At 39.2% G+C, this 25,691-nt stretch overlaps 1 protein-coding gene across 1 annotated transcript in view; it reads right to left on the bottom strand.

Annotated features, from left to right (window-relative positions):
• LOC133420696 (zeta-sarcoglycan-like) overlaps positions 1-25,691 on the bottom strand; it is a 109,203-nt gene that overhangs the window by 26,710 nt on the left and 56,802 nt on the right. Inside the window, exons 4-6 of the mRNA XM_061710458.1 lie at positions 10,146-10,233; positions 8,463-8,585; positions 6,943-7,015 (exon numbers count right to left, since the gene is read on the bottom strand). Coding sequence (XP_061566442.1) covers positions 6,943-7,015; positions 8,463-8,585; positions 10,146-10,233 — 284 coding nt within the window. The remainder of the gene's footprint in view (positions 1-6,942; positions 7,016-8,462; positions 8,586-10,145; positions 10,234-25,691) is intronic.

The following is a 25,691-nucleotide window of genomic DNA, read 5'->3' as shown; positions in this document are numbered from 1 at the left end:
AGCTTCTTTAGCCGTCCAAGATCTGTTTGAAACACAGTCATCCATCTGTGCATCTGCGTGTCCCTCCTGACCCCCCCATGCACGGCCCTACATGCAGACTTCATCAGCAGCAAACATATCAAAGGTTGTCGTCCCTCTGTACCCCTGATGTCTTCAGGTGATGTGGTTTCTTTGTTCGCTTCTTATTTGGCCTTTTGTTTGTAAATTCCAGCGTTTCTTCTACACCACTGCGGGTTCCTTTGCTCAAATAAATATGATAAACATATCAGGCGTTGCCGACGGTTTATCTGAGAAATGTTTTAAGCCCCTGACTGGATGCGTCTCCGGTCTCAGTGTGCCTGCTTTCAGTGGGCGAAGACAGTGAAGACAGTTAATAATTCTAAAAGAAAAATCCAGATAGTTTCTTTGCGACAAACTGTGAACTAAGAATAGTTAGCAAGGCGTTGTCTTTGGATCTCAGTGGCCAGGCGGACACATACCAGGAAAATCAGCTTGAGATTTAAGGCTTTTTAAGGCTTTGAAGGTTATCAGTAAGATTTTAAAATCAGAATCTAACTTGGAGCGGAGAAATGCAAAGTGTTCCCGCTTTTTTAGATTTGATAATGAGGCCAGCTGCAGGAATTTCGACCAACTAAATCTGGCCGAGGGAGCGCTGACTGAGACCTCAGTATAAAGCACCGCAGTCAAGTCAGGGCTCCATACTGTAACCATTTAGTCACATCTATAACATTTTTTTTTTAAAGCAGAGATAATTAGAGATGCATAAATGCGACTTTTCATGTGAAACACCAAAGGAGTGTACATCATTTGTGACTGAGAGACAAAGGAGACGGCGTAGTGAGCAGTGGTGCGTGGGCTGCCATGTTCCCTGCTGTCGCTCTCAACTACCGCTATCAGTTAATTCTTTCAAAAGAAAAATATTAGTCAGATCCTCGCGTGACACAGCGACCCGAGAAGATGATAAGAAGTGGAACGAGCAGTGACTATTTCTCCTGAGATGAAACACTCTCCTGGATAGCAGTAAGATAACAACGTGATGATAAGGTGTGTTTCAAATGGACTGAGATAAAGTAAAAAAATAAAATAAAAAATGGTCAGCTGAGTCAAAATTTTAAGTTTGTTTCAAAAACTATGGAGACCAAATCCCCTGGACAACAGGGGGACCATCGGGCTTGTTATCAGCGCTCAGCTCTGATGGTATTAGGTTTATTTTAATGCTGTTTTCATATGTTAACTCCAGTTTTAATGTCTATATGGGGTGGGGGTTGGGTATATAGGTGTGCTGTGTGGGTATTAATGTGAGGATGTGTGTGAAAATGACCAGATGTGTGTGAGTTGTTCTATGTTAAATGTTGATTTTATTATGTAAAGCACTTTGCGTTACTATTGTATGAAAAGTGCTATATAAATAAAGTTTGATTTAATTTGATTTGATTATGGAGATAAATTAGTGCCAGTGCAATGGGCAGCGTGCACATCTGGAAATGAAATGCCAGTGCTAAAAGTACATACAGGTTTTACTAGAGCAGGAGTCGGCAACCCGTGGCTCTAGAGCCGCATGCAGCTCTTTAGCGCCGCCCTAGTGGCTCCTGGAGCTTTTTCAAAAATGTTTGACCTTTTTTTTCCTTTTTTTCCCCTTTTTTTCTCTCTTTTTCCTTCTATTTTTTTCCTTTTTTTCTATTTTTCTTTTCTTTTTTCCTTCTTTTCTTTTTTCTTCCCTTTTCCTTTTTTAATCTCAACATTTCAACTTTTTTCTCAACATCTCGACTTTTTTCACAAAGTTTTTACTATTTCCTCGACATTTTGACTTTTTTCTCGACATTTTGACTTTTTTCTCGAAATTGTACTTCAACATTAATCTCGACATTTTGACTTTTTTTCTCAAAATTTTGACTTTTTTTCTCGAAGTGCATAATGAAAAATAAATCTACCCCCAGTTATAACTAATATAAATACATGAAGCATGTGTTGCCTTCATTCTAAGAAAAGGAGTCCAGTTGCTGAACTAGTCTCCCTGCAACCGACTGAAAATATTTGGTGCATTAATGAAAGAAAACTACGATGAAGGATCGTAGTTTTCTTTCATTAATGCACCAAATATTTTCAGTTTCCATTCTGCTAAGCAGCTGGGACTCTTCATCAGACAAAAGATGCTTCTAATGAGATGTGCTGATGCCATCAAGTTCAGAATTGCCTTGTGTTTTTCTTAAGATAGAATATTTCCTCACTTTCAGCATTTGATGTTTTCTTTCTTCTGCTGTGAATAAAATATATCATTGAGTTCTGCTTTTATTTACAGTTTACAGTGTTCCTGCATTTTTAAACTGGAGAGTATATTCAGTGTGCCATGCATGTTTAAATTTCATTACAAATGCAACATCTTCTTCGTTATTTGGCATTTTGTAGATGGCTGAACCGTTGAGGACAAAAGAACTGGATATTTTTATCTCTAAACCAATACTGTCTGAACGTCCCTTTTTTAATCTCAGCTCCACTGATTATCAGTTTTGCTCTGCCAAGTGTTTGCTTGGCGATGCACCCCGGGCTTTAACAAAGTGAGGGGGGAGACTGTTTTCCTACTGTGCACACAAACAACGAATAATCCACAGAAACAACTCAAATCAATAAACCTTATACTTAAAGGTCCAGTATTTTGCAGTTTAGATCCCAATTCATATTGATCAAGCACCACAATGGAGTTTTTTCTTTTCTTTTTTTACTCTGATAACGATTCTTTGGGTCAAAGGTTAAAACCACAAAGTCGGGGTGCAGTCACACACTTTCATCAGGAAGGTGAAGCTCTCATTCTTCTTCTTCTGGTCATTTTGCCAGGAGCATGGACTGTGGTGAAGGGTCAAACGTCAAATACACAACGTTTGTACTTGTTTGGGGATGCTGTTTTCCTTGCATGGGAAAAAGAAATGCTATTTTGGTACTTAACGGGCCAAGAGGCAAGACATTTGACTGAGAAAGCCCACTCGCATTTTTTTATCCAGGAAAAAACCTTGCGTTGCATTTTATGCAGCCTAAACCTTCTAGACCCCAGAGGAAATACATGTGTGCACTGGGCTGATTGGCCTGGAGTTTACACGACCAATCTGCATTTGCAAACCCTACTAACACGAGGAAAGTCGTTTTGAATGAAAAAAAGAGTAAATAATGGAAGCTCCTGTTGCGCCTGCTCTTTCAAAGCTTTTCTTAACTGCTTAATCAATCCTGAACCCTTTTAAAATGCCAACTAGATGGGCTGAAAACCGGGTATATTACAGTTTAAGTTAATTTGGAATCTTATGAAAGTCAGGAAAAGCATAACATGGGACCTTTTAATACATTTATGGGTTTCATAAAGAACATTGTGAGGGAGGCCAGCGGTTGTTAATGAAAGGTCACTTTGATTTTTATGTAAATAACCTGAGTTAATATAATTTTAAGGAGCCTGGTTTCTTTGACGGAAAAACCCATTTATACCTTTTTGTGGGGCTTTTGTGGTAAACAAAAATAAATAAATGATAGTATGTTGGCTTTGTTGTTCTTGTGATTGGCTTTGGAGAAGTGCTGATGCACGTAAAGCTGCTTTGAACCACCTCTAAAACCTTCCTGCTCCTCAGAGGTTTGATAAACCCTAAAAGTCTTAAAGTCTTACACATTAAAAGTCAAATCTTCTGAACAAGGTTAACTAAACCCAGGCAGTCAGCTCCACAATACTGGCTATGAATGAGTTCAGCCAGTTTTACTTAGTTAACAGGAACAAACTTCCCGTAGACCTGTCAGCTCCTTTAAATCAGGATAAAAACATTACTTTTTACTCAAGCGTACTCCTAAATTAAACTTACCTTACCTACTGCCCTTATTTTTAACAGCTTGTGCTTTTTATTATTGTACTTCTTTTCTTATCATCTTATTCTTAATTTTTTCAATCTTATTTGTTATTTACTGTCTAATTATGTCTTGCCGCTTTTAATGTCAATGTAAAGCACTTTGAATTACCTTGTGTTGAATTGTGCTATATAAATAAATTTGCCCTGCCTTGCCTTGGGGCATGAGGCTCCTTTTAAGAAATGAGACTCTCTAGCGCCACCCTTCACCACGACGGCCGTTGGGAGTACTGCAGCCAACAGTGAAGCCGGCATGGGAGAACGGGGAGAACGCGCATGCAGCGTCATGTGACGTCACATCCGCAGGACAACGCGGGAAATTCGGCCCCACAATTGCAGCACCTTTTTCTAGCACACAGCCTGTTCAAGGCAACGGAGAGATACACTAGAGGGTTCATTCTTTTTGGTTTGGAACGCTTCATCTGACATTATTACTAGAAAACTTAAAACGTATACGCATTTTTTTCATAAATCCTGCCTCAAGCTCCTTTAACTCATTTATGTGCTCTCACAGCAAACGTATGCAGACATCATCCATGGAGCGGCGAAATAACGATAATAAAAGGTGAAAAAATGGAGAACGTACATCTCAGAATTAGAGCCATGACAACCTTAAAAAGTCACAGTCCATCTCCATATTTAAACAGCAGTTAAAGAATCAGTTGTTAAGCTCATATACATAAACGTACACTCCGGGATCACAAAATGTTTCATGTTAAGTGTTTGTAATGTGATATGTTGCATGTAAGTGGTAGTCTAGTATAATGTGCATGTTGTTTTGTCGTGTTATGTGTGTATTAAGTGCAAGTTTATGTATGTATTCCTGCCTACTGTATGTATGTTCATTGGCTCCTACCATAAGCTTTTGATAGCTTCTCCAGGAGACCAATTCACATGTGTGAAAGTGAATAAACAAACAAAACAAGCCACAAGCCCCACGAGCAGCTCGCTTAAACAATATTGTTAAAACTGTTAAAAAAATATAAATGAAAATATCTGTCAAAGAAAAAGTAGCAAAGACTTAACGCTAGAATAAATATGTGAATGATGACTCGTGTAAATAGCACAAAATAGACATTTTATATTATTCACTTACTTCTGGAAGTTGTTTTATTATGCTATTTTAGTGTATTCCAATGCACACACTTTTGTTTTACATGCAATCCAAGGCACATGAAATATAAAAAAATCATTCAAAATTGAAAATGGCTGTCATTTCCTCGTTCAACATTTATTTTATCATCAATGGAAAGAATACTAGTGGATTTGTTATATAGTACATATTTTAGGAGGAATATGATGTCCTTAATTCATTTTCCTCCTACCCAAATCCCACTTCCTTGATGTAGCTTGTGTGTACTACAAACTTTGCACACCGTTTGGTGAGCGGTTGCCTTGTCCAGTGCTGTGTAAATAACTCCCAGCGGGGGGGAAAAGGAACAGAAAAAAGAAGCAGAAAGGAGAGCAAGGGACAGCGTTTGCACGGATGTTTGGGTAGCTGCACGCTGTGAAATATTTGGCTGTCAGGCTGCAGAATGTTGTTTAAAATATATTAAAGGTTGAGAAACAGTACCGCTCTACTGACAAAAACAAGATTAAAGTAAGAACGCATCAGTCTGTGGTTTCATCCCCCTTTCCCCGCGTGAGAGCACGCCGCTAACTTGTGCCTCCTGTATAACTTTGGTTGCTCCTCAAAAGTGGCATTTTGCGACCGTGGGCTCAAATGTGGACTTGAAATACTCAAAATAAAAAATAAAACTTAGCCCCGACCAGCTGATGTTGAGCGAGCACGTTGCCATGGCGATTAATGTACTCGCCATGGCCAGTTTACTTAGAGGAAAGAAGTAAAAGCTGCTTTCTGGAATATGCTCCTTTGTTTGCTTTGGTTGTAAACTTGTTTTTTCATTTTACTGCTACTTTTTATATGTACTTCTACTAATGTTGTGCACCTCAAGTAAAATTGCTCCATGAAAACCTAGACATAAAAAACAAACAAATGTGGCGAGCCCTTTTTCATGTGTCATTAATAGTCCACATAATTCGGTTTGTGTGATTATGTTTTTTTTTATTTCATACTTCTGTAGGGTTCATAAAATGAGCTGTCATGTGATGTTTGGAAAGAGAATTGGATTTAGATAAAAAGCACATCCATTGAGTCATGACATTACAGTTTATACATCTGCTTCTGGGGAACACTCTCAGTCATTAATGGAGGCAGCCAATCACTTTTGAAACAGGCAGAGGATATGATTTTAGTTTTCTAAATTAAATTCGATATTTCTTTTTAACTGAACACAAACATAATTCAATTTTGAAATAGTGTGAGCTAAATATATTTGATCTAATAAGCTCTCAAATGGAAAATAACCAGAATCCAGAGAATGCTGCTTTTTTTTTTTTTTTCATGTCTCCTGTTTTATTGCCTCTTGTTAAGATTTCCAGCACATTGCAGATGGTCACCCCTGAGCTGAGCTGGAAGTCCCGTGCATTTGTGTGTGTGTGTGTGTGTGTGTGTATGTGTGTGATAGAGTGGTTGCTTGAAAGTGAAATCATCAGTATTCCTCTCACTCTGGAGGAATTAGCTGCCAGAACACTGCTTTTTCTGCCAACTTTGATCCCAGCTCTCCTCTCAGGACCAGTAAGGTGGACAACAAACCCCACTCCTTATAGCTTGTTAATGGAGCAACGAGGGGCTCAGCGCCTCAGGCGGAGTTCCGCAGGGATCACATGCACTCAACCTAACCCACTTTCTCCGTGCTTACTCGATGTTTTAATCAATTTTTGACTGCAATGGATGAAACTAATAAATTAGCTTACCGCTCTGCTGTGAAATTAATATAGTCAAATTAAGCAGTGGAAGTAAGTAGTACTTGTTTGAGTCTAATGATACTGGTGAGTAATGAATCCTGCACATTTTTTCTTTTATTATCTTCATGAGGATAGCACTGGACGTTAACATGCCACAGAACATCTATCAGCGATTTTTAAAGATTTTAATTTAACAGGATATGAACATATGACATTAAGCTTTAATGAATGTCTGTAAAGTCGATGAATATGAACTTACTTCAGGTCCTCAGAAGTCTTTGCCTGGACCAGTGGAGTCTCCACGGAGTGTCCAAACACAGCTCCTTCCAAGCCTGTCCAGAAAGGAGACTATTAAAATGTAACCAAGAAATAACTCTTAAGGTTCCAGAGTGTGTAATAAGTCCCAATTATAACATTAATAAATGACCTTTTGAATTTTAGTCTAATTAATTTTCATCGACTGAAAAACAAAAGGTAGCAGAGGAAATAAATCGCTGACAAAAATAAGCAGAGTGTTCGTAGATGAATATTTTTCTGTTACTTTCAAAGCAAAGACATTTCATTGGCTTCTTTATTTCCAAAGAAAAAGCAAACCAGCAACTACTCTTGGATTATTTCAGATCTTAAAGGGGACCTATTATGGCATTTAATGTATATTTTAAAAAGGCCTTGAATGTCTTAAAAACAAGTTTTTGATTGTTTTTTCTAGATAAATTAGAAATCCAGCCTCTGGGCCATGTCTTTATTTTTACCGTTTCTAACCTCATTATCTATGAGGGATTCTGAGTGGGCGGGGCTATGATAATGAGGCTCTGTGCTGATTGGCTGCCTGAATGACGCGATACACCGCTACGAAAAAATGGTGTAAGCTCCGGCCGGCGGAGTTAAGCCTGATTTATGGTTCCGCGTTACACCAACGCAGAGCCTAAGGCCTAGGGTACGCAGCGACGCGCACCGTACCCTACGCCGTAACCTACGCCGTACAATACGCCGTACCCTACGCCGTACCCTACGCCGTACCCTACGCCATAGGCTCTGCGTCGATTTAACGCAGAACCATAATTCAGGCTTTATGCGATGCGAGCGAGCGTCAGCGACAAAATCAATTCCATTGCTTTATTTTCTATTGGACTGTCCTAACTGTCCGCAGCGACGCAGCGCTGCAGCGACGCAGCAACCTAGCGACGCTGTGCAGCACGACGCTGTGCAGCGCGACGCAGCGCGCCGTTTTGAGCTGAACATTTGTCGGACGCCCTGCTTCTATTTCCTTCCTGTTGCTCGCGTTGAAAGCCGGTTGAAAGCGCTGTAGGAAACAGTCATGGATGGGAAACGGCTGATCCAGTTAGTTGAAATGAGAAGTTATCTCTATGATTCCTCCTCATTTCACTACAAAAACCTCAATAAAGTGGCATTTCACTACAAAAACCTCAATAAAGTGGCAGCTGCTGGAGGGAGATGGACAGAGAGCGTCCGATGTCACGCAGTGCTACGTAATAGTCGGACGCTCATGCAGTTACACGGTTTTATAGTTGTGGGCGTGGTTACATTTTGGTTACGTAACGAAAATGCGCTGAATCTGAACGGCTCGTAGAAACAACATCACACTGGATGGATCATCCGGGCGGCTGTACAGACCCTGCAGAATTTGGTTGCTTTCCTCCTTCTCTGAGTTGGCAGGCTGAGGGGAGACCACTTTATATATGATAAAGCAAGAAAAAACCTGTTTTTTATAATAGGTCCCCTTTAAAGGTGATCAGTTCAGAGTCCTGCACAGCTTACCTGTGACTGTGAACCTCTCTGTTGTCATCGTAACCTCCTGGTCATCTGCAGAGAACAGGAGTCGGCCTCCGTCGGTGCTTCGCACCTCCAGCCTCTGACACTGGGCCTGCACAGACTCAGGTCCTGCAACAGGAGCCGCACAATTTAGAGATGAATCCCGGCTCAGACACAGCTGAATGCACCAAAGTGCAGGACATTAACGTGCTGGGCAACAGTTTTACATGACTAACGCTCAGAGGTGTCAAGTAACAAAGTACAAATACTTGGTTACCTTACTTAAGTAGACATTTTGGTTATCTATACTTCACTAGAGTAATTATTTTTCAGGCGACTTTTTACTTTTACTCCTTACATTTTCACACAATTATCTGTACTTTTTACTCCTTACATTTTAAAAACAGCCTCGTTACTCTATTTCATTTCGGCCTTTAAAAAAAAACTATCCAGTTAAATTGCTCCATCCGGATAGAGTGAATTTGGTTGTGGTTGTTTCAGATGTTCTTGTCCAGTTTTGTTCTTACATCCGTTCCCTCAGATTCCTGCAACTAAACTTGGATGTACATTCCAATAAAGGTTAGGATAAATGATAACATGCTTCTGAAGTTTGACTTTTTGCACCATTACAATACTTATAGGCAACTAGTCATCATATCTCCTGCTCTCTGAAACACATGTTAATGCTCAATAGTACACATATATGCTTCTTTAATATATTTGCATTATACTAAGATACATTCATTTTCAATGGCTTTTGTCCTTAATGGCTTTTTTCCCCCTTACATTACTTTTACTTTTATACTTTAAGTAGTTTTGAAACCAGTACTTTTATACTTTTACTTGAGTAAAAAACTTGAGTTGATACTTCAACTTCTACAGGAGTATTTTTAAACTCTAGTATCTATACTTCTACCTGAGTAATGAATGTGAATACTGAAGACACCTCTGCTAACGCTGACGAATTCAGGCTGAGTATATAAGTCTGAGAATTGAGAAGCATCAGAACAAAAGCTACTTTGAAACATAAGGCTGAAAATATTACCAGGTAAGATTTTTGATCGTGTCAGCAAATCAGAGAGAAGTACAAAGTAAGACAAGCCAAGCCTTTACAACAAATAAACATAAATCAGTAGTCTTTATTAATTCTTGGCCAATTTTAATTGTTATCCAGACATTGGTGTTTTTCCAAATGTGCATGCAGATATTCCCAACGTCTCTCACAAAGTCTTCCGTTAAGTTCCAACGTTTTCGTTTTTCCATTAATCCACAGGCTGTGACGGCTCGAAAATCTAATTATTCTGTCAAGTTTCATCTCTTTCAGACAAAATCTTTTTCCTATTTATTTATCTATTTATTTTTAACAAAAGCAGGTACTGGGTATCCAAGAAAGGTCAAGCAAGACCAAAAAGCCTCACATCACCAGTCTTATCCAATCAGCGTCAACTCTCTAGTTACACTGGAGAGAGTCAGGAGCTGTTATTATTAATAAGCAAGTCATTTGGTCTCCGGTGCTCATTAATCATGTTAATAATATTGGTAATTTGGACTGAGAACTAGTTCTATATTATACACCAGAAAGCCCTTGATTCCCCGTCAGCTGTTGCGAAAGTGGTAAGATTATAATTTCAGAGTAAAGTGGTATCTGAGGAAGATTTGTATTGTAGTGATGACAGACTAGAGACTCACCCACTGTAAGCTGACCAGTTAGCTGGCCTTGGCTGTTTCTGGCATTCAGTGTTACGTTCTTTTCTGACCGCAAGACCAGCAAGCTGTCCTAGTGGAGAAGAGACACAGGTGGAAAATTATTCTTAAAAAAAGTCTTTAAAGGCTTGAATGTCGTGAACATAGCAAAAGATTGTTACATTATTTGTCGTCTGGATGAAAACTCATAATGAACATATGACCATGAGAGTGTAAACACCCTGATCAAGGGATTTCTGGATGACGTCTGTTGATGTTTGAAACCAAATCTCTTCAGCTGGATGAAGCATTGAGTCAGGTGACCTATTGCAGTGGTTCCCAACCTTTTTTCCTTGTCCCCCCTACTTGTGTCTAAGACTAGCCGGGCCCCCCGACCCGTACGTACTAGCACCAAAATAGTAAAGTGATTCGTTACAAATCTTTAATTGAAAAAATTAACATTAATTATGTTTTTTTTTATACGTTTCTCTTTGGTTTACCCTGTATACATATGACTGTTTTTCTCACCTTCATTTTGTGTCACCAATGTATAAAATACGCATAAAAAATAATTGCAAGCACATACAAATATTTCTGAAAAATGTCTCTTAATATGAGAGCAACATTTTTTAAAATTTTTCCTTTAACAACCTGTTGGAGAAGTAGTATGATTAAATGTTGAATAATGATATAATAAGTAATGAAATAATTTCCTGTTTGTCACCAGTGTACAAAAAACACAAAAATCATTCAAAGACATTCATAAATTATTCCTAACAATGAATTGAATTATGAATGACTCTGTGTCATTCTGTTCATTCATGAACTAATGCCCACCTTGGGCTTGCAAACTCTGACCAGGGATGGATGTCCTGCCTGACAATAAGTCTGTTGCGTGATTTTGTTTTTGTTGTTACAAGGGCGCTGAAGGCTGTCTCGATCAGGTATGTAGTGCTAAATATAATCGACGGTAGCATGTAGGTTTATAAGAATCTTTTTGCCCAGAAGAAAAAAAGAGCAACAACAACTACCCATAACTATGTAAAAACACACCTGCACCGCGGGCGGAGTCAGGATGCAGCGGCACAGTCAGAAGAGCAGGGAAATATGCGCGAGTCACAATTTGTCCGACTGTACTTGTCACGGCTCAAAAGGACAGAGAACCCAAATGCACAACACCAAAACAGAATCAGAGTCCAAGAGGCTTTAATCGGGTCAAAGGCAGGCAGGGGTCAAACCGGGCAGATCAGGCAAACGAATCCAAAGGGGCAGGCTAAAATCCAAGAACCTCTGGAAAGCTAGCAAACTGGAAGGTGGAAAAGGGCCAGTATAAGAGGGGAACTGATGAAGATGGAAACCAGGTGTGGAGCTGGGCCGGGGAAGCACAGGTGAAGGGAATGAGTGGATTTCTGGCTGATGAGGGTGGTAGGATCTGGAAAGACAGGGGAGTGAGTTAAAGTAAAAAACCTATCCTACACTGGGAAACTGTGACAGTACTTGTATTTTTTTTTCATAATCCCTTTTAATTTTCTCCCATTCCAATCCAATTAATCGGGTCGCAGTGGGGCGGGGCTGATCTCCGCAATTTGAAGCCTTGTATAATAATTGTAAAAAAAAAAAAAGGTTGCTACTTCGTGGATTTCACGTATAACGGGTTCTTTCTGGAAAGTAGCCCCCGCGAAAAACCAGGGATTACTGTATTCCATTAGGTGTGTTATTAGGATTTTTTATTTATTTAACATGCGCAAATATAATTTTTACAACTGCATATCCTCAAAGCAGATAAAGTTTTGCAGAGAGCGCGGACCCCAGGTTGGGAGACACTGACCTATTGGGTTGGTACTGTTGGTGTGGAAGCTGACGGAAACACGCCCACCGTATACCAATCAAAGCTAGCTGTGTCTACCAGCTCTCTCAGCTCTCTCAGCTGATCAGCGGGGACGTTTACAGTAGAATATACCCCATAACATGTTCTCGGCAGTGAAATCTAAAATGACAGCAGTGTTTAGCTGACGCTGGGTCGGTACAAACCAGTGCGGTAAGTGTAGAGCCCTGCGCAGGACTGTTTTCTTAATCCCGCTTAAGCCCACTCCCGCAAAACTCGGAGAGAGTTTATGCCCGCACAATAATTGAGATGCATTGATTTTGTGTCTTCTCTCGTCCCGCAAGAGAAATGTCCAGACAAATCTATCTGATTTAATGTTAACATGATCATTGTGGAGCTTGATGGATAATTGACAGTTCAGAGGTCACCTGACCGAGAGTTAGATGCAAATCCATCATTGTCATCATCCACAAGCTATTTCGCTTTTCGCGCACGCATCAATTATGTGATTGAGGTTATGGCAATGAGAGTAGCTGTGAGTGGCTCAAATAACACTAATAAATAACATAAAATAAACAAAGTTAACTGAAACAAATTAATTTAAAAAATGAATCACTTGGCCATTACATATCTGTGAAGGAAGAGAATGCTGCTGACCGACTGAGGTTCCAATCCCTCGTCTCTCTTCCAAGATGCTCCACAGACACTAAACGCAGTTTCTCCAAATATCTGACTGGCCTTGTCTTTGTTTTGTAAAGACCTTGTTTGAGGTTCTTTTCCACGTCATTGATTTCCATCTTTTCGCTAGACTACATCCCGATCCCGCCGCCCGCAGCAAGGTTCAAACCACCCGCTCCCGCGAGATTTCCGTTGGGTCCCGCGGGAGCCAATTCTAATACAGCCGTCTATGTGGTAGCATTACGATTACAGATGAGGAAGTGCTCATGGCTAGCCATCAGCTGAGCCCACTGTCAATTAATCATATTAGAAATAAATGGAATGCTTTATGTAAACTCTCCTGGCATGGTACTCAGTACCATGTTGCCATGGATGTGAAATTCAATTAAATTCAATTTAATTTGTAAAATCAAACGGCTGAGACCAAACTTATTTTTTAACCAGGCTGTAAATGTTTATTTCTGCCTTGAAGTCGGACATTTTAACATGGAAGTCAGTGGCGACTGACTCGCTCTTGCAGCCAGCCTCTAGTGGCCAGTGGAGGGACTGCAACAACTCTTACTTCCGCATGAGCGTCAACCGGGAAGTCAGATGGTTGGGGCTTGCTTTCTTCATATTGTTATGAGAGTTTAGTTTAGTTTAGTTTAGTTTATTTAGGATCCCCATTAGCTGTTACACTTGGCAACAGCTATTCTTCCTGGGGTCCTCAAAATATCATACAAAATACATACAAAAACATTGAATTAAAAATAAAAATAAAAATACAAATATTGCAAGAGAGAACAATTCATTACAGCATAAAAAAGTTAAAAGTTAAATTACAATATTTTCATTGTGTATAAGAAAGTCCTTCAGTCGTTTCTTAAACTGCCTTTTATCGTTAATTTCTGTAATGCATGCTGGCAAAGAGTGTCATGATCCCAGCTGTAAGAGTGCCCTGGTCTTCCCCACCAGCTGCTGATTTTATTTAACCACGAGTGCTGGTTTAAACATGAGTGCTGCTCATTTACCCCTCTGAATGGTTCAGGCCACGTTTACACATAGCCGGGTATTTACAAAAACGGATATTTCCCCCTCTACGTTTTGAAAAATACCATCATTTACACGAACCCGCATAAATAGCTGTTAAGGTGCTATGAGCATCCAAACCTACAGGGGGTAGTGTAACGAGAAGATAAATTCATGCTAGCCAATCAGAATCCTGGAAAAAAACATCAACAAATGACACGAGTAACTTCCAGTTACTTCCAAGATGGAAAGAGAGTCTTTCGTTTGGAGTGACAGAGAAGTGGAGTTACTTTTAAGTGTGACTTTACAATATAAAACGGGTAAAATACAAGAAAATATTGACAGTGGCCAAACAAATTGTAAACACAGGTCACACATGACGCAGGTGACGTTTCTGTCTCATAATGTGACGTTCTGAAACCTAAATGTCCGTTTCCCTCCGTTTACAAGCAAACGAGTTTTTGCAAATCTCCACTTTGGCCGGAGTTTTCAGAAATTATCGTTTTTGGTGACTTTGAGCTTCGTTTTCGTGTAAACGAACGTCCAAAAAGTGTGAAAACGCCACAGTTTTTGCTACGTGGAAATGGGGCCTCAGTCCACTTACTCCATTGATCTATTTAAGGAGCAAGAAGTATGCATTCTTAGATGATAAACTATGCTTGAATGGAACCCAATACAAATATGTGTTACAATTGTTTCAACAAGTGTTTCAAACTTACTGAGTGACTCCTGACCACATGATAGCGGTAATTAGGGCTGGGCGATATGGACCAAAAGTCATATCTCGATATTTTCTAGCTGAATGGCGATACTCGATATATATCGATATTTTTTCCGTGCCATAATTGGGGTTTCCCCCAAAGCATTATAGCATAGCATCTCTGTTAGTTTCATTTTTTTCTGAGGCAAACCCTTAAAAAAACAGTCAGTTTTAATACAAAGCCTCGTGCCAAATGTCACACAGGTTCCTTTATTAACAGAGGTCTGCACAATATCAAAATGTATAAAACAAATGAAATAAAAATAAACTGCCTGCATATATAGAATAAAAATGCTTCTTGAATAAAATAAAACAAATATCCCTTTCCTGCATAACAATTACATTAAAATACACTGTGCAATTAATACAATGTAGACAGTAACAGGCAGACTTTTCCACTGAGGTTGACAGTTATGCAAATAACAAAACATTTGTGCAAATCTCAAATAAAACATTCAAGTCAATTTGTCACAAAATAAGCTATATCAAAATCATTAAAAAAAAAAAAAAAAAAAAAAAAATCGATATAAATAATATTGTCTCGTACCATATCGCGTTTGAAAATATATCGATATATATTAAAATCTCGATATATCGCCCAGCCCTAGCGGTAATGCACATTTTTTTGCTCTTCGCAAACGACCAGCAAGCATAAAAAGAGCCAGAAAAGAAGAATGAGAGGAAGAAACAAGTAAACAAGGGATGCTACGCCTCGGTGGTATTAAAAGAACCCCCCCCCCGCGGGTTCTCTACATTAGAGTAATACACCAGCAAGGCCTGAACCAACTCGTTGGTCCATTTATCGTTTTAACTTCATTAAATGTACCTGCAGCAAAATGTGTCTGGTCCAAATGAGTTGTGTTAGCAACTGATTCACGTAAGAGTGCTGAATTTAAATGTAAAAAATCCCGAACAGTAGAGACCCCTTGCCAGGTAATTCCTCTAGGCCAATCCGAGTAGCTCTCCTACTACAGGAACATTTTTCTCCCTGTTAAGGTTCCTGAAGGCCACATTTGCAGGGCTGTTCCTGGTAATGGAGACACGTGTCAACGACACGGCCCCGGGAAAACTACCCAGAACCCCTCGCTAATGGAAACGCACCTAATGATTAGAGTGAAAGCACGGTAATTATTGGTTCACTGTAACTACTATGTACAGGAAAAAAAAGGTTTCTAAATGTCTCTTTGGACATTAAACACCTCATTTAACAGCATTAAGACAAACAAAACAAAAATAATAAAGGATAAAAGCTTCAGGCAAAACAGAGGTTGTAGGGCAGCTGAAGACGTGCGTTTCCCATCAGTGACAAGAGTAGACACATGCTTCTCTCAGATTCAGACAATTTTACTGTCGACCTCTTCTCCTTTCTGCAAGTTTATGGCTTTTTGACATTTGAAGGATGGCGCACTTTTGTGCGTCGCTGTGTGCATGCTGATCAGATTTTGGGCCACTGGAACCGTCTTATACCATTGTATGAAATTCTCTGGCACATGTGCACACAGTGAAGGCAGTACTTTTAAAACGTGACATTTTGGGCTGTTATTTTCTTCCTTACATCACATGTTGGGGCTTTAAAAATGCACTTTTAGTTCAAGTATATTCATAAGTGTCTGAGGACAGTTATCATTAACTGTCTAAATACCTTATTAGTAACTGAATTAAAAAAATGGGCCACCAACTGAAAATCAAGGATGGATAACTAAACTGCACAATCTCTGTAGAGGAACAGAGACGGAATGAGTCTGAACGAGCGTGATGTTATCATGCAAAGTAAACACAAACCACTTTTCTCTTTTAAAGTGTATCAGAATTGTTTAATACTGAACTCCGAACCCCAAACTACACCATACATGGGCATACAAGGGTAAAGCATGAACTGTGACTGACTCGTTTGCTGGTTTCTCTGTCCCACGTGTTTAGGATGTGCATGCGGGGCATTTCTTGGTGTTATACACAGGGCTGTGGCCCAACACCTCACACAATGATTATTTTTTACTTACAAATATGTCAAGGCTGGTTTAACTGTAGCAGATCAAGCTGTAAGAAAACACTGCCATAACCTTACAGCTTCCAAGGATAACGCCTTGCGGTAAAATGTCTCCAATTTACACACCAAGGACACCAAAATGATATTAGTGCTTTAATTTTGTTTTCTACTGTTTAATAGCATTATTATTTAGTGTTACCTTTGAAAAGTAATTTTTTATTTTTCATTGGCTTTATTTTAGATATTTGTTTAAAGAGAGAAAGAAATACATTTAAAGTAGTTGCTTCAATTTAATATTACAAGATTTAAAACAATTTATTTTATTAGTAAGTAATGGAAGTTAGTTTTTTTTTGTGTATTTTTTAATACTAAAGGGAAATGTGACCCATCTCGTAAGGACTTTCATTTTCACGCTGAAAGTGCTTTAATTGCAATAGTTGGCATTCAATAAATAACCTTAAAGGGGACCTATTATGGCGTCTAATACCTATTTTAAACAGGCCTTGAATGTCTTAAAAACAAGCTTTTGATTGTTTTTGCTAAATAAATTAGAAATTCAGCCTCTGAGCCATGTCTTTATCTTCCCATTCTCTAACCTCATTATCTATGCAGGATTCTGAGTGGGCGGGGCTATGATAATGAGGCTCTGTGCTGATTGGCTGCCTGAATAACACAATACACCACTACGGAAAAATGGTGGAAGCTCTGACCGGCGGAGTTAGTTGTGGACGTGGTTTCACGCATCGGAGGCCAACAGCCCCCGGGTCTGGCAGTCAGAAGGCGCGCCGATTTTTTCCAGTGGCCAGCCGCGGTACTGCAACCAAAAATCCTATATACTATACATGTAATAATATACATTAATTAAGATATTATATTAATACATATTATATTAATACTCGCGTCATTGCCCCGGGGCATGATGGGAGGCCCCAGAGCATCATGGGAGGTGACTCAACTGCGCATGCTCTATGGGCCGCTGTATGCGGAAGTAAACCCGGAAGTCAGAGATTTTTTCGGCTTATGCGCTGGCTGAGCAGAATGCATTGAAATGAATGGGCGGCCATTTTTGACGTCCCATCCAGTTTTATAATAGATCCATGGAGGCCAACCTATGTAAATCACTCCGGTCGTTACGTAACGACGGGAGCAGAATCTGAATGGCTCGTAGATCCACATCACACTGGACGGCTCATCCGGGCGGCTGTACAGACACTGCAGAATTTGTGTTTAAGTTTTGTCTTGACTTCCCTTGTTCCCGTCTGCCCTGATTGTCTGCACCTGTGTCTCGTCAAGCCTTCTGTGTATATCTTGTCTTGTCTTGTCTTTCTCTTGCTCCCTGCTGGTCCGTACTGTTTTCCCAAACATGTGTCATCATGTTAGTTTGGGATTTTTTTCATGTTTAAGCTCTTGTGGTTTTCAGCAGCGTTTTTGGTTTTGTTTGATAAAATAAATCACCTTTTTTGGAACTCTTTGGTCCTACTCAACCTCAACCCTGACATAAATAGCTGATTTGTGTGTGTACTCTTTTTGGTTATGCTGTGGTTTATTTATTTTTTTGTTTTGGGGGGGCGGGGTGTGTGCATGCAAAGTAATTGTTGGTTAATCAAAACCAAGGAAAAATGTTAAATTAATCATGATGTTGATATGAGGTCATAATCGCCCAGCCCTAGTTTAAAGCAGTGGTTCTCAACTGCTCCGGCTTCAGGACCCACCATCACTCCTTGATGATGAGCCCCATAATCCAGAAAAAATGTTAAACTTCTCAAACGTATCTCATGAAAAGAAGGTTTAATTCAAATCTCAGAATTAACAGTGAGATGAAATAAAAAAGGTGCAACAACTGAGAAGTTATAGCTAAAATATTGCTTTACCTGAGAGTTTTACCTGCACCTGCGACCAACAAAAAACAGGTCCCCAACCTACTTCCAGGTCTCAAACCCTCAGTTGAGAATCACTGGTTTTAACTGTATCATTTCAGATATCAGTGCTCTTCTATCAATCCCGCGTTGTTATTTACACTTCTGTGATGGCAGCATTAACGCAGAGAAGTATATTGAGATTTCAGAGCAACATAGGTCGCTTTCAAGGTGACGCCCTTTCCAGGGATGACCATTGCTTGCTACTAGGGCTGGGGATCGATTCAAATGTCAAGAATCGATTCGATTCCGATTCTTAAGATTCAGAATCGATTATCCAGATTTGATTCGATCCGATTCGATTCTGATATTGATTTGGGTTAGTGTTATTAAAACTGTTTTTTGAGCTGTTGCATGAATTATATGACTGTAGTTATGCAAAATATTAATACTAGTATTATATTGAGATTCAACAGCAAGTATTGCAGCTAATGATGCTGTAAGGACCAATCAGCTCCCAGAATGCTGATAGAACTGCTTTCAGAAACATCATGTGGGTCAGAATTACCAAACAGATCCAGGGAGGAAACAGAGACGGATGAAATCAGTTTTATTTTTTCCCACATTCCGTTTTTATTTGTTCCATTTTCGCTCTATTTTGGTTTTAAATTTTTGAGCATTTGGTTTTTAGCATTTTTTGCAAATGTAACCCCAAGACAGTATATAAAGTAATGAAATATAGACAATTTATGCAATTATAACCTAACACTTTAGTGTTTTCATACCTTTAAACATATTTAAAGGCAAAAACATGGCACCAGTTATTCTTGTGTCCAACAAAACATTCCTTTTTTGGGGATAAACAAAAAAATAACCAAAAGTTGTAATGTAATGATGAAAAAAAAAAAATACATAAATAAATTAAAAAACATTTTTTTTTATCTTTAGACATATGAATCGATTTTTAGGAATTAATATGAGAATCGATTTAGAATTGGGAAATCGATTTTTTCAACACAGGCCTACTTGGTACCCTCAACGCCACAAAGCCTTTCGAATGGTAAATGCTTCGCAAAGTGGATTTCCATTACACTTTTTCATAAAACAAAAGCAAAACATTGAGACAAAGATACTGTTGCGAGGGGTCAGTGTTTCCATTGATCCATGTTTTTCCTTGTTATGAGTGTAACTTTCCTAGTTCCCTCGAAATCTCTGTAACTTCCTGTATCTCGTCCTGTGAGACTTTCCTTCAAAACAAAGAAAAAGATCTCTGCTTTGAAGTAAATGGACAAAAAATCTTTAGTTTTAGACAAATTATTGCAACTGCTGCTGGCGCTGTTATAAAGTCAACAGAGGAAGAAAGAGGCGGATGATCATTTAAGGCAAAGCCCTTATGTAATACAGTCATGTATAATGATTAAGTAGTGTTATAGCACAACTACATCTTATTAATGAGGCCAGAAACGTCCAGAAACTAGATTTTGAAGAATTTAGTGGTAAGTGCTGTAATCCTTGAAATTCAAAAGTGAATGAAAATGAACAAATGAGAAAGATGAAGTTGAAAAGAAAAACATGACATATCTTGGGTTTATACTGTCTTTGATTTATTATTTCATCGCTGCTTGCAGCTTTAATTTTTATTGAATTTGAAAGCGTCGGATTTGCTGTTGTAATTATTTAGCTACTAACTCCATATCTCACAATAATTAGCTCATGCCCTTGTATTTAAAGTAGCATTAAGTGTGAATATAAGTATCATTTACAGACATTTACTTTCCAATTTGAGCTGCTGAAGTAATTATGGCAGAATGCACCCTCGCAGGTTCAACGAACTTATGTTTTCCCCTCAGAGATAGTGATTACCATCCCAAGTGTATAATTATCTCTCTATGCTACGTGCAACTTTCCAGAGGTCACTCGGTTCATTTTCATTCCCTACTTGCTCCTTTCAAACATATTAAGGCGCATTGTGAACAAAAGTTCAGCTGGAAACAGCATCATGAAGAAATTAGCATTTTTGATTTGAAATAGTCCAATAAAGGCTTTAAAAGTCTTAAACTGTTCCTGTGGGGCCCAGTTTGAGAAGCACTTGATCTCCCTAACTCTTCCCTGAGATGGCATGAAAGGATTTTTTGTCACTGTGCTCGCTGAGGAAGGTCAAGTGTGGATCAGAGTGAAAGCACATAAATGGAGCCTGCTGCTGAAGGTGCACTGGGCGCCATCAGACTGAAAAATTATCACGGCTGTTGTAAGGGAAAGGATGCTTCCCTGCATACAATGAATAACATCACAGCCCCCCAAAAAAACAAGGAACCTGGCACGCTGCTTCAATGAGATAGTTTCAAAGAAAGCAGTCTTTTATGACACCGCTTCTCGTCTGTGAGTGAGACGGCGACTGCAAAATAAAAAGCAGACATTTTAACCGCAGATAAAGAAAACTGTTCAGGGTTTAACACAAATCATTACCAAGTATTTGCATAAATACATTTAAATTTGAACTGAGTTTGGTTGTTGCGCTAGAAGCTAATTTGAGTGCTAAAGAAGAAAAATGTCACTCTTTAAAAATAAGTATTCATATTTTGTCCTTGTTTTCTCACTCAAATAACAAACCTTAAAGGCAGGTTTATCTCTGGCTGGATGTTTTAGAACATTTTTAAGCATTAATTTGACCCACGCAATTAAGTGCAGAATTAATGGCTGAATTAAATAAACTAAAATGTTTCCAGTGGAACAAAGAAGGATCAGACTTTTGAGGCAATGGAAATATTTCCAGTTTCAGCTGCTTTGGTTAAACAAGAAAAGGGTCAAAATGCGAGCTGTTATGCGTTTCTGTCTTTTATTTTCTTAAAAAATAAAGCCAAAACGTCTGATAGTCATGTTTGGTGATGCCAAAATGTAAAGTAATGAGGTCTATACATAGTATACATCCTGAAGTAATCATTGTGGGGTTTTTTGCGTAAACTGACGCCCTTCTGGTCAAACCTGATCGTATAGGGACACGCCACTCCTTTCAGGCTGTTCCATGGAAACCCCGCCTGCACCATCGCATCTGGCTGAGTTCAAGTATCAATAAAACTGACATGAATACATTTTCTTTCCAACTGTTTTTTTTAAGGCACATGTTAATGCTTGTGTCCTGGGTTGTATATCCACCCCCCAACTGCTTGACCTGCTTATATGCTAGTCACAAGCTTTCCAGTCTCTGTGTACGTTGATGAAGGTCTTTATATGAACAATATAGAATTAAAGCTGCAAGCAGCGATGAACTAGGGATGCAAATTATCGATTATTTCATTAATTGATAGTTGATAACCTTATCGATCGATCATCGATTAGTTGATAAGCGGCGTTTTTCCCCCATCTGAGATACAAACATAATTTGTTTTTGCTTATATAAAATACAAAGGACATTTTAATGTATTCCTTAATCAAATATTTATTTGATACAAAAGTAACAAAAAGACATTTTTGTACCACAAGGAATATAATATAAAGTGCACTTCAAGGCTTTTAGTAGTAGCAGCAGCCATAATAGTGTCATTTGTGTCAAGCAAATTTTAAGTTCTAGTTACGTTTTAAGTTAGAGTTTCTGCAGTGTTCAAAATAAAATGATGAGACCTGCTGTATTGGAGCACATTTTCTTTTAGTTAAAACTGTAGCGGGGACAGATGTTTAGAGAAACCTATGTATGTACCGGGTGAAGATGATTTATGGTTCCGCGTTACAACAACGCAGAGCCAAGAAGGTCCTGGGTTTGATTCCCGCCGGGAACGCTGTGGGCGCTGAAGTGCGTGTTAGTTCCCCCATGACTCCAGCACCCACACCCTGGGTGGGGTTGGCGAAAGGATCTTTCTGTGTGGAGTTTGCATGTTCTCCCCGTGTTTCCCTGGGTAGCTAATGTGAGCTACCCTCACAAAAACATGCACACAGTCCTGGGCTACACATGCCCCCTCTGGCCAACCGGGGCGCCAGATGGGGTGGGGAGGATCCGGCCGGAATAACGTGATCCTTCCACGCGCTACGTCCGGCCGGAGAAACCCCACCCTGTCTGGTGAAAAGGTGCGGCCTGCTCACTCCTCAGTTTAAGGAGGAGACCAGAGCTCAGTGCAGGGCCCTCCCAGGGTTGGTAGAGGATGGCAATGCACAGGACTGTTAGGTAGGAGCACTGGGTGATAAAATGGGGACAAAACCGCGATTAAAAAAAAAAAAAAAAAAAAAAAAAAATTTTTTTAAAAAATTAAAAAAAAAAAAAAGATTAATTGTAATCGTTAATTTTAATCGGGTAATTTCATAACGGCAATTAATCGAAAATCGATTAATTATTAACATCTCTACGATGAACGGGCCCTCGCACCCTTGTGCACGTTCAGGCTGCAGTGGAAGCTTGTATGACTTGCATGTAGATTCTTCAGGCCTGGACATTTAGCAGATGACACCAGCCACGACTCTATATGTCAAACCATTCAAAAGATATGGCAGAAAGTAGGAACTATAAAATATGGACCAATCAGATGAAGGGAGGGCGTGCTTTTTGGCGTCTATCGTCGCCACGGTAACGCTTTTGACTGAGAAAAGTAATGACCATCGTCGCAGGATCGAGACGCATTTTGGTGTATAACACACCTGGGTGCACGTTACGGTTCGGGCGAAGAAGCGGCCGAGAGATGGCATAAATTGCACCAAAATTACACGATTAATTCAAAATGGCCGACTTCCTGTTTGATTTCGGCCATGGTGCCAAAAGACTTTTCTTTAAGTTGCGACATGATACAGGTGTGTACCGATTTTCGTGCATGTACGTCAATGAGCCATTTTGCCACGCCCATGAATGCAAACCATTAAATATAAATTTTTCGCCAGGTCTGGCTTGCGTGCAAAATTTAGTGACTTTTGGGGCACGTTTGGGTGGGCAAAAAGGCCCTCATTTCGTCGAAAAAAAAAAAGGAAAAAACAACGAGAAAAAAAATTATAATTCCTACAGATACAATAGGGCCTTCGCACTGTAAGTTCTGGGCCCTAATTACCAGTGTGGTTTCTTTAAGTTTTCCTGTAAATGTGCTTGGGTCGTCAACAGCAGCGCAGTGATCACGTGAATCTAGACCTTCCGACCCATCCAGTAATCAATCTAGGACAGGATGACGACCCTGATGAGTCAGCCAGGGTATTCCCAACATCATGTTACGATGCTGCAGTTTGCAAAATGCCTTTAGCATCTGGCAGAGAAGAAATCCCTCATCATTACACTAATGACTCTTTTACTGTAATTCCTATATTACGCAAGGGCAACCGTGATTACCCTAAGTAAACATTGCTAATTGCTATGGACATGAAATTTAGTTTTTTTTTCTTTTCTTTTGGTCTTGGTCAAGATTGTTTATTGTGTGCTCCCTATAGTCAATAAAGTAAATCTGTTACAATATTCAACAACACTTTCCAAATACTTTCAACTATATTAGCCAAAATATTACTGACAGTCCAGATATTGGTTTGTTCATTCAACATGATGTAGTCAACATAAATCTAATGTTAAATCTAAAGTTCTGTGAAGACAACACTCTAAAAGTGATGTAGGCCCGTCTTTACAGCACAATTCAAGTAAAATGCAATGGACCCCAGTGCTTTTCAAGCCAAGAACAGTGATGATTACTGCATGACTTTTCCAAAACAAAACCCACTCCATCCATGAGGTTTCCTCAGAAAAAGAAAAGCTTGTCTACAGTATTTAAAGCACTACAACATTACAATAAACAGTGGTGCACAGACCAAACCACTCCAAAGCTTGCTATCATCATCAGAGAAAATGTAAATTTCCTACACTACCTTTGGAGTTTCTCTACAGCAGAGGTTTTCCACTTCAGTCGGGATTTTGGTGCATTTCCTACATTTAACCTAGTAAAAGAAGGATATTTTGGAAATGTTCATCCCACAGGAAAGGAGGTAGTATAAAAACCAATTACCACATAGGCTAATAATTATAATTACCATTCAGATACGTTCTGAAATCATTTTTTTTCCTGTGGAGGTTTGTGATGTAGGGCTGTATTTCAAATTTGCAAATGATAATTTATGAAATCAGGCATCCAACAACAAATTTCTTTCCTGCAAAAGCAGAAAAATACAAGGAAAGGAGAGGAAGGGAAAGGCGTTTTCAGTAGGATCTGCCGAGTTTTCTGCGGCCAATCACGGCGAGCTGCCCTGTAGGAGTTCCACACCAGAGGAAAAAGCAGCATGACAGATCCACTTTAAGTTGTCTTGAGCAGATGCTAATTGTAAAACAGAGCTAACAATCATCTTTGACATTTGGCAACTATAAGTAGAGTATGTGAAGGAAAAGTTTCACTCCAATAAAGTTACACCTGCATTTGAGCTATTTTTATGTCAGTCAGAATCTCTGCAGACGACAACGAGAGCCAGCAGTCTGAGCAGCAGATTTGATTAACTATATATGGGCACTGTGTTGCCTTGTACCACTTTTTTCTGTCATACAGTTAAATTTTTGAATACTTGGCAAAGATCCACTCCCCTCCCTCTTTTTTTTTTTTTTTTTTACACGCATTTAAATTGCACTAACTGTGTACTTTTTCTGTTCCACTGTTGTTTCTATTCCACTTAGAAAGGAAGGATTTATTATAGTTTCTATACGTTGCTCTTGACTTGGAGGATGATTGTTAAATAAATCATTAAATTGCAGTCTCTGACTTTTCTAGTAGCAGTCCTTGTTGGGTAAAAGGTGATATTTTTACAGGAGGTCTTAGCCTGAGGGGGTTAACAGAAATTCAGGCAAAATTATTTTTACTATGCCCCAGGGGTCCGAGATTTGCAGAAAATACTTGGCGTCCCTGGCTCTCTGCCTTTCCTTATGTACCGTTGCAGTTTGCATTATTGGGCTTTCAATGCCAGTGCCAAAACTGTAGGCTACAATTCTGCCCTCCTGATTTATTTCTCTGTGTACACATTCAAGATGAGAGGACGCACTCCACTCAGCTTAAACGTGAGCTTCGCCTCTGTAGTTCTTAACATAAATTAGCATAAATTGTGTCTAAATGGTTCACTCAAATATGCCAATTTACAAAAACACACACATACACACAAAACTGAACCTAACGGCCTGACCACTCGGCTGAAAATGTATCACTGCTGCTCATCAAATCTAATTTAACCACACTTGGTCCTACAAGAGCAAAACAGATGATAAATTGTAAGATCTTTAGCAATTTATCTTAGAAAAATTGCTAAACTGCCTAAATTTAAGGCACTCAGACTTTTGTTCTGAGTGCATACATTTCCGTTGATGCTCAAATAAAAAATTTGAGGAATCAAAGCTATGCATTACCTAAACTGACTGAAATATGACTTGAGAAGTAGGTTATGTTAAATATTTATTTTTACAAATTTTAACTAAACAGTTGTACAATCAAGGACAAGGAGACAAGTTGGG

The sequence above is a fragment of the Cololabis saira genome, chromosome 20 (assembly GCF_033807715.1).
Source record: "Cololabis saira isolate AMF1-May2022 chromosome 20, fColSai1.1, whole genome shotgun sequence".
NCBI classification, from domain to species: domain Eukaryota; kingdom Metazoa; phylum Chordata; class Actinopteri; order Beloniformes; family Belonidae; genus Cololabis; species Cololabis saira.
The sequence above is the reverse complement of the archived record's forward strand: the minus strand, read 5'-3'. Positions and strand labels throughout refer to the sequence as shown.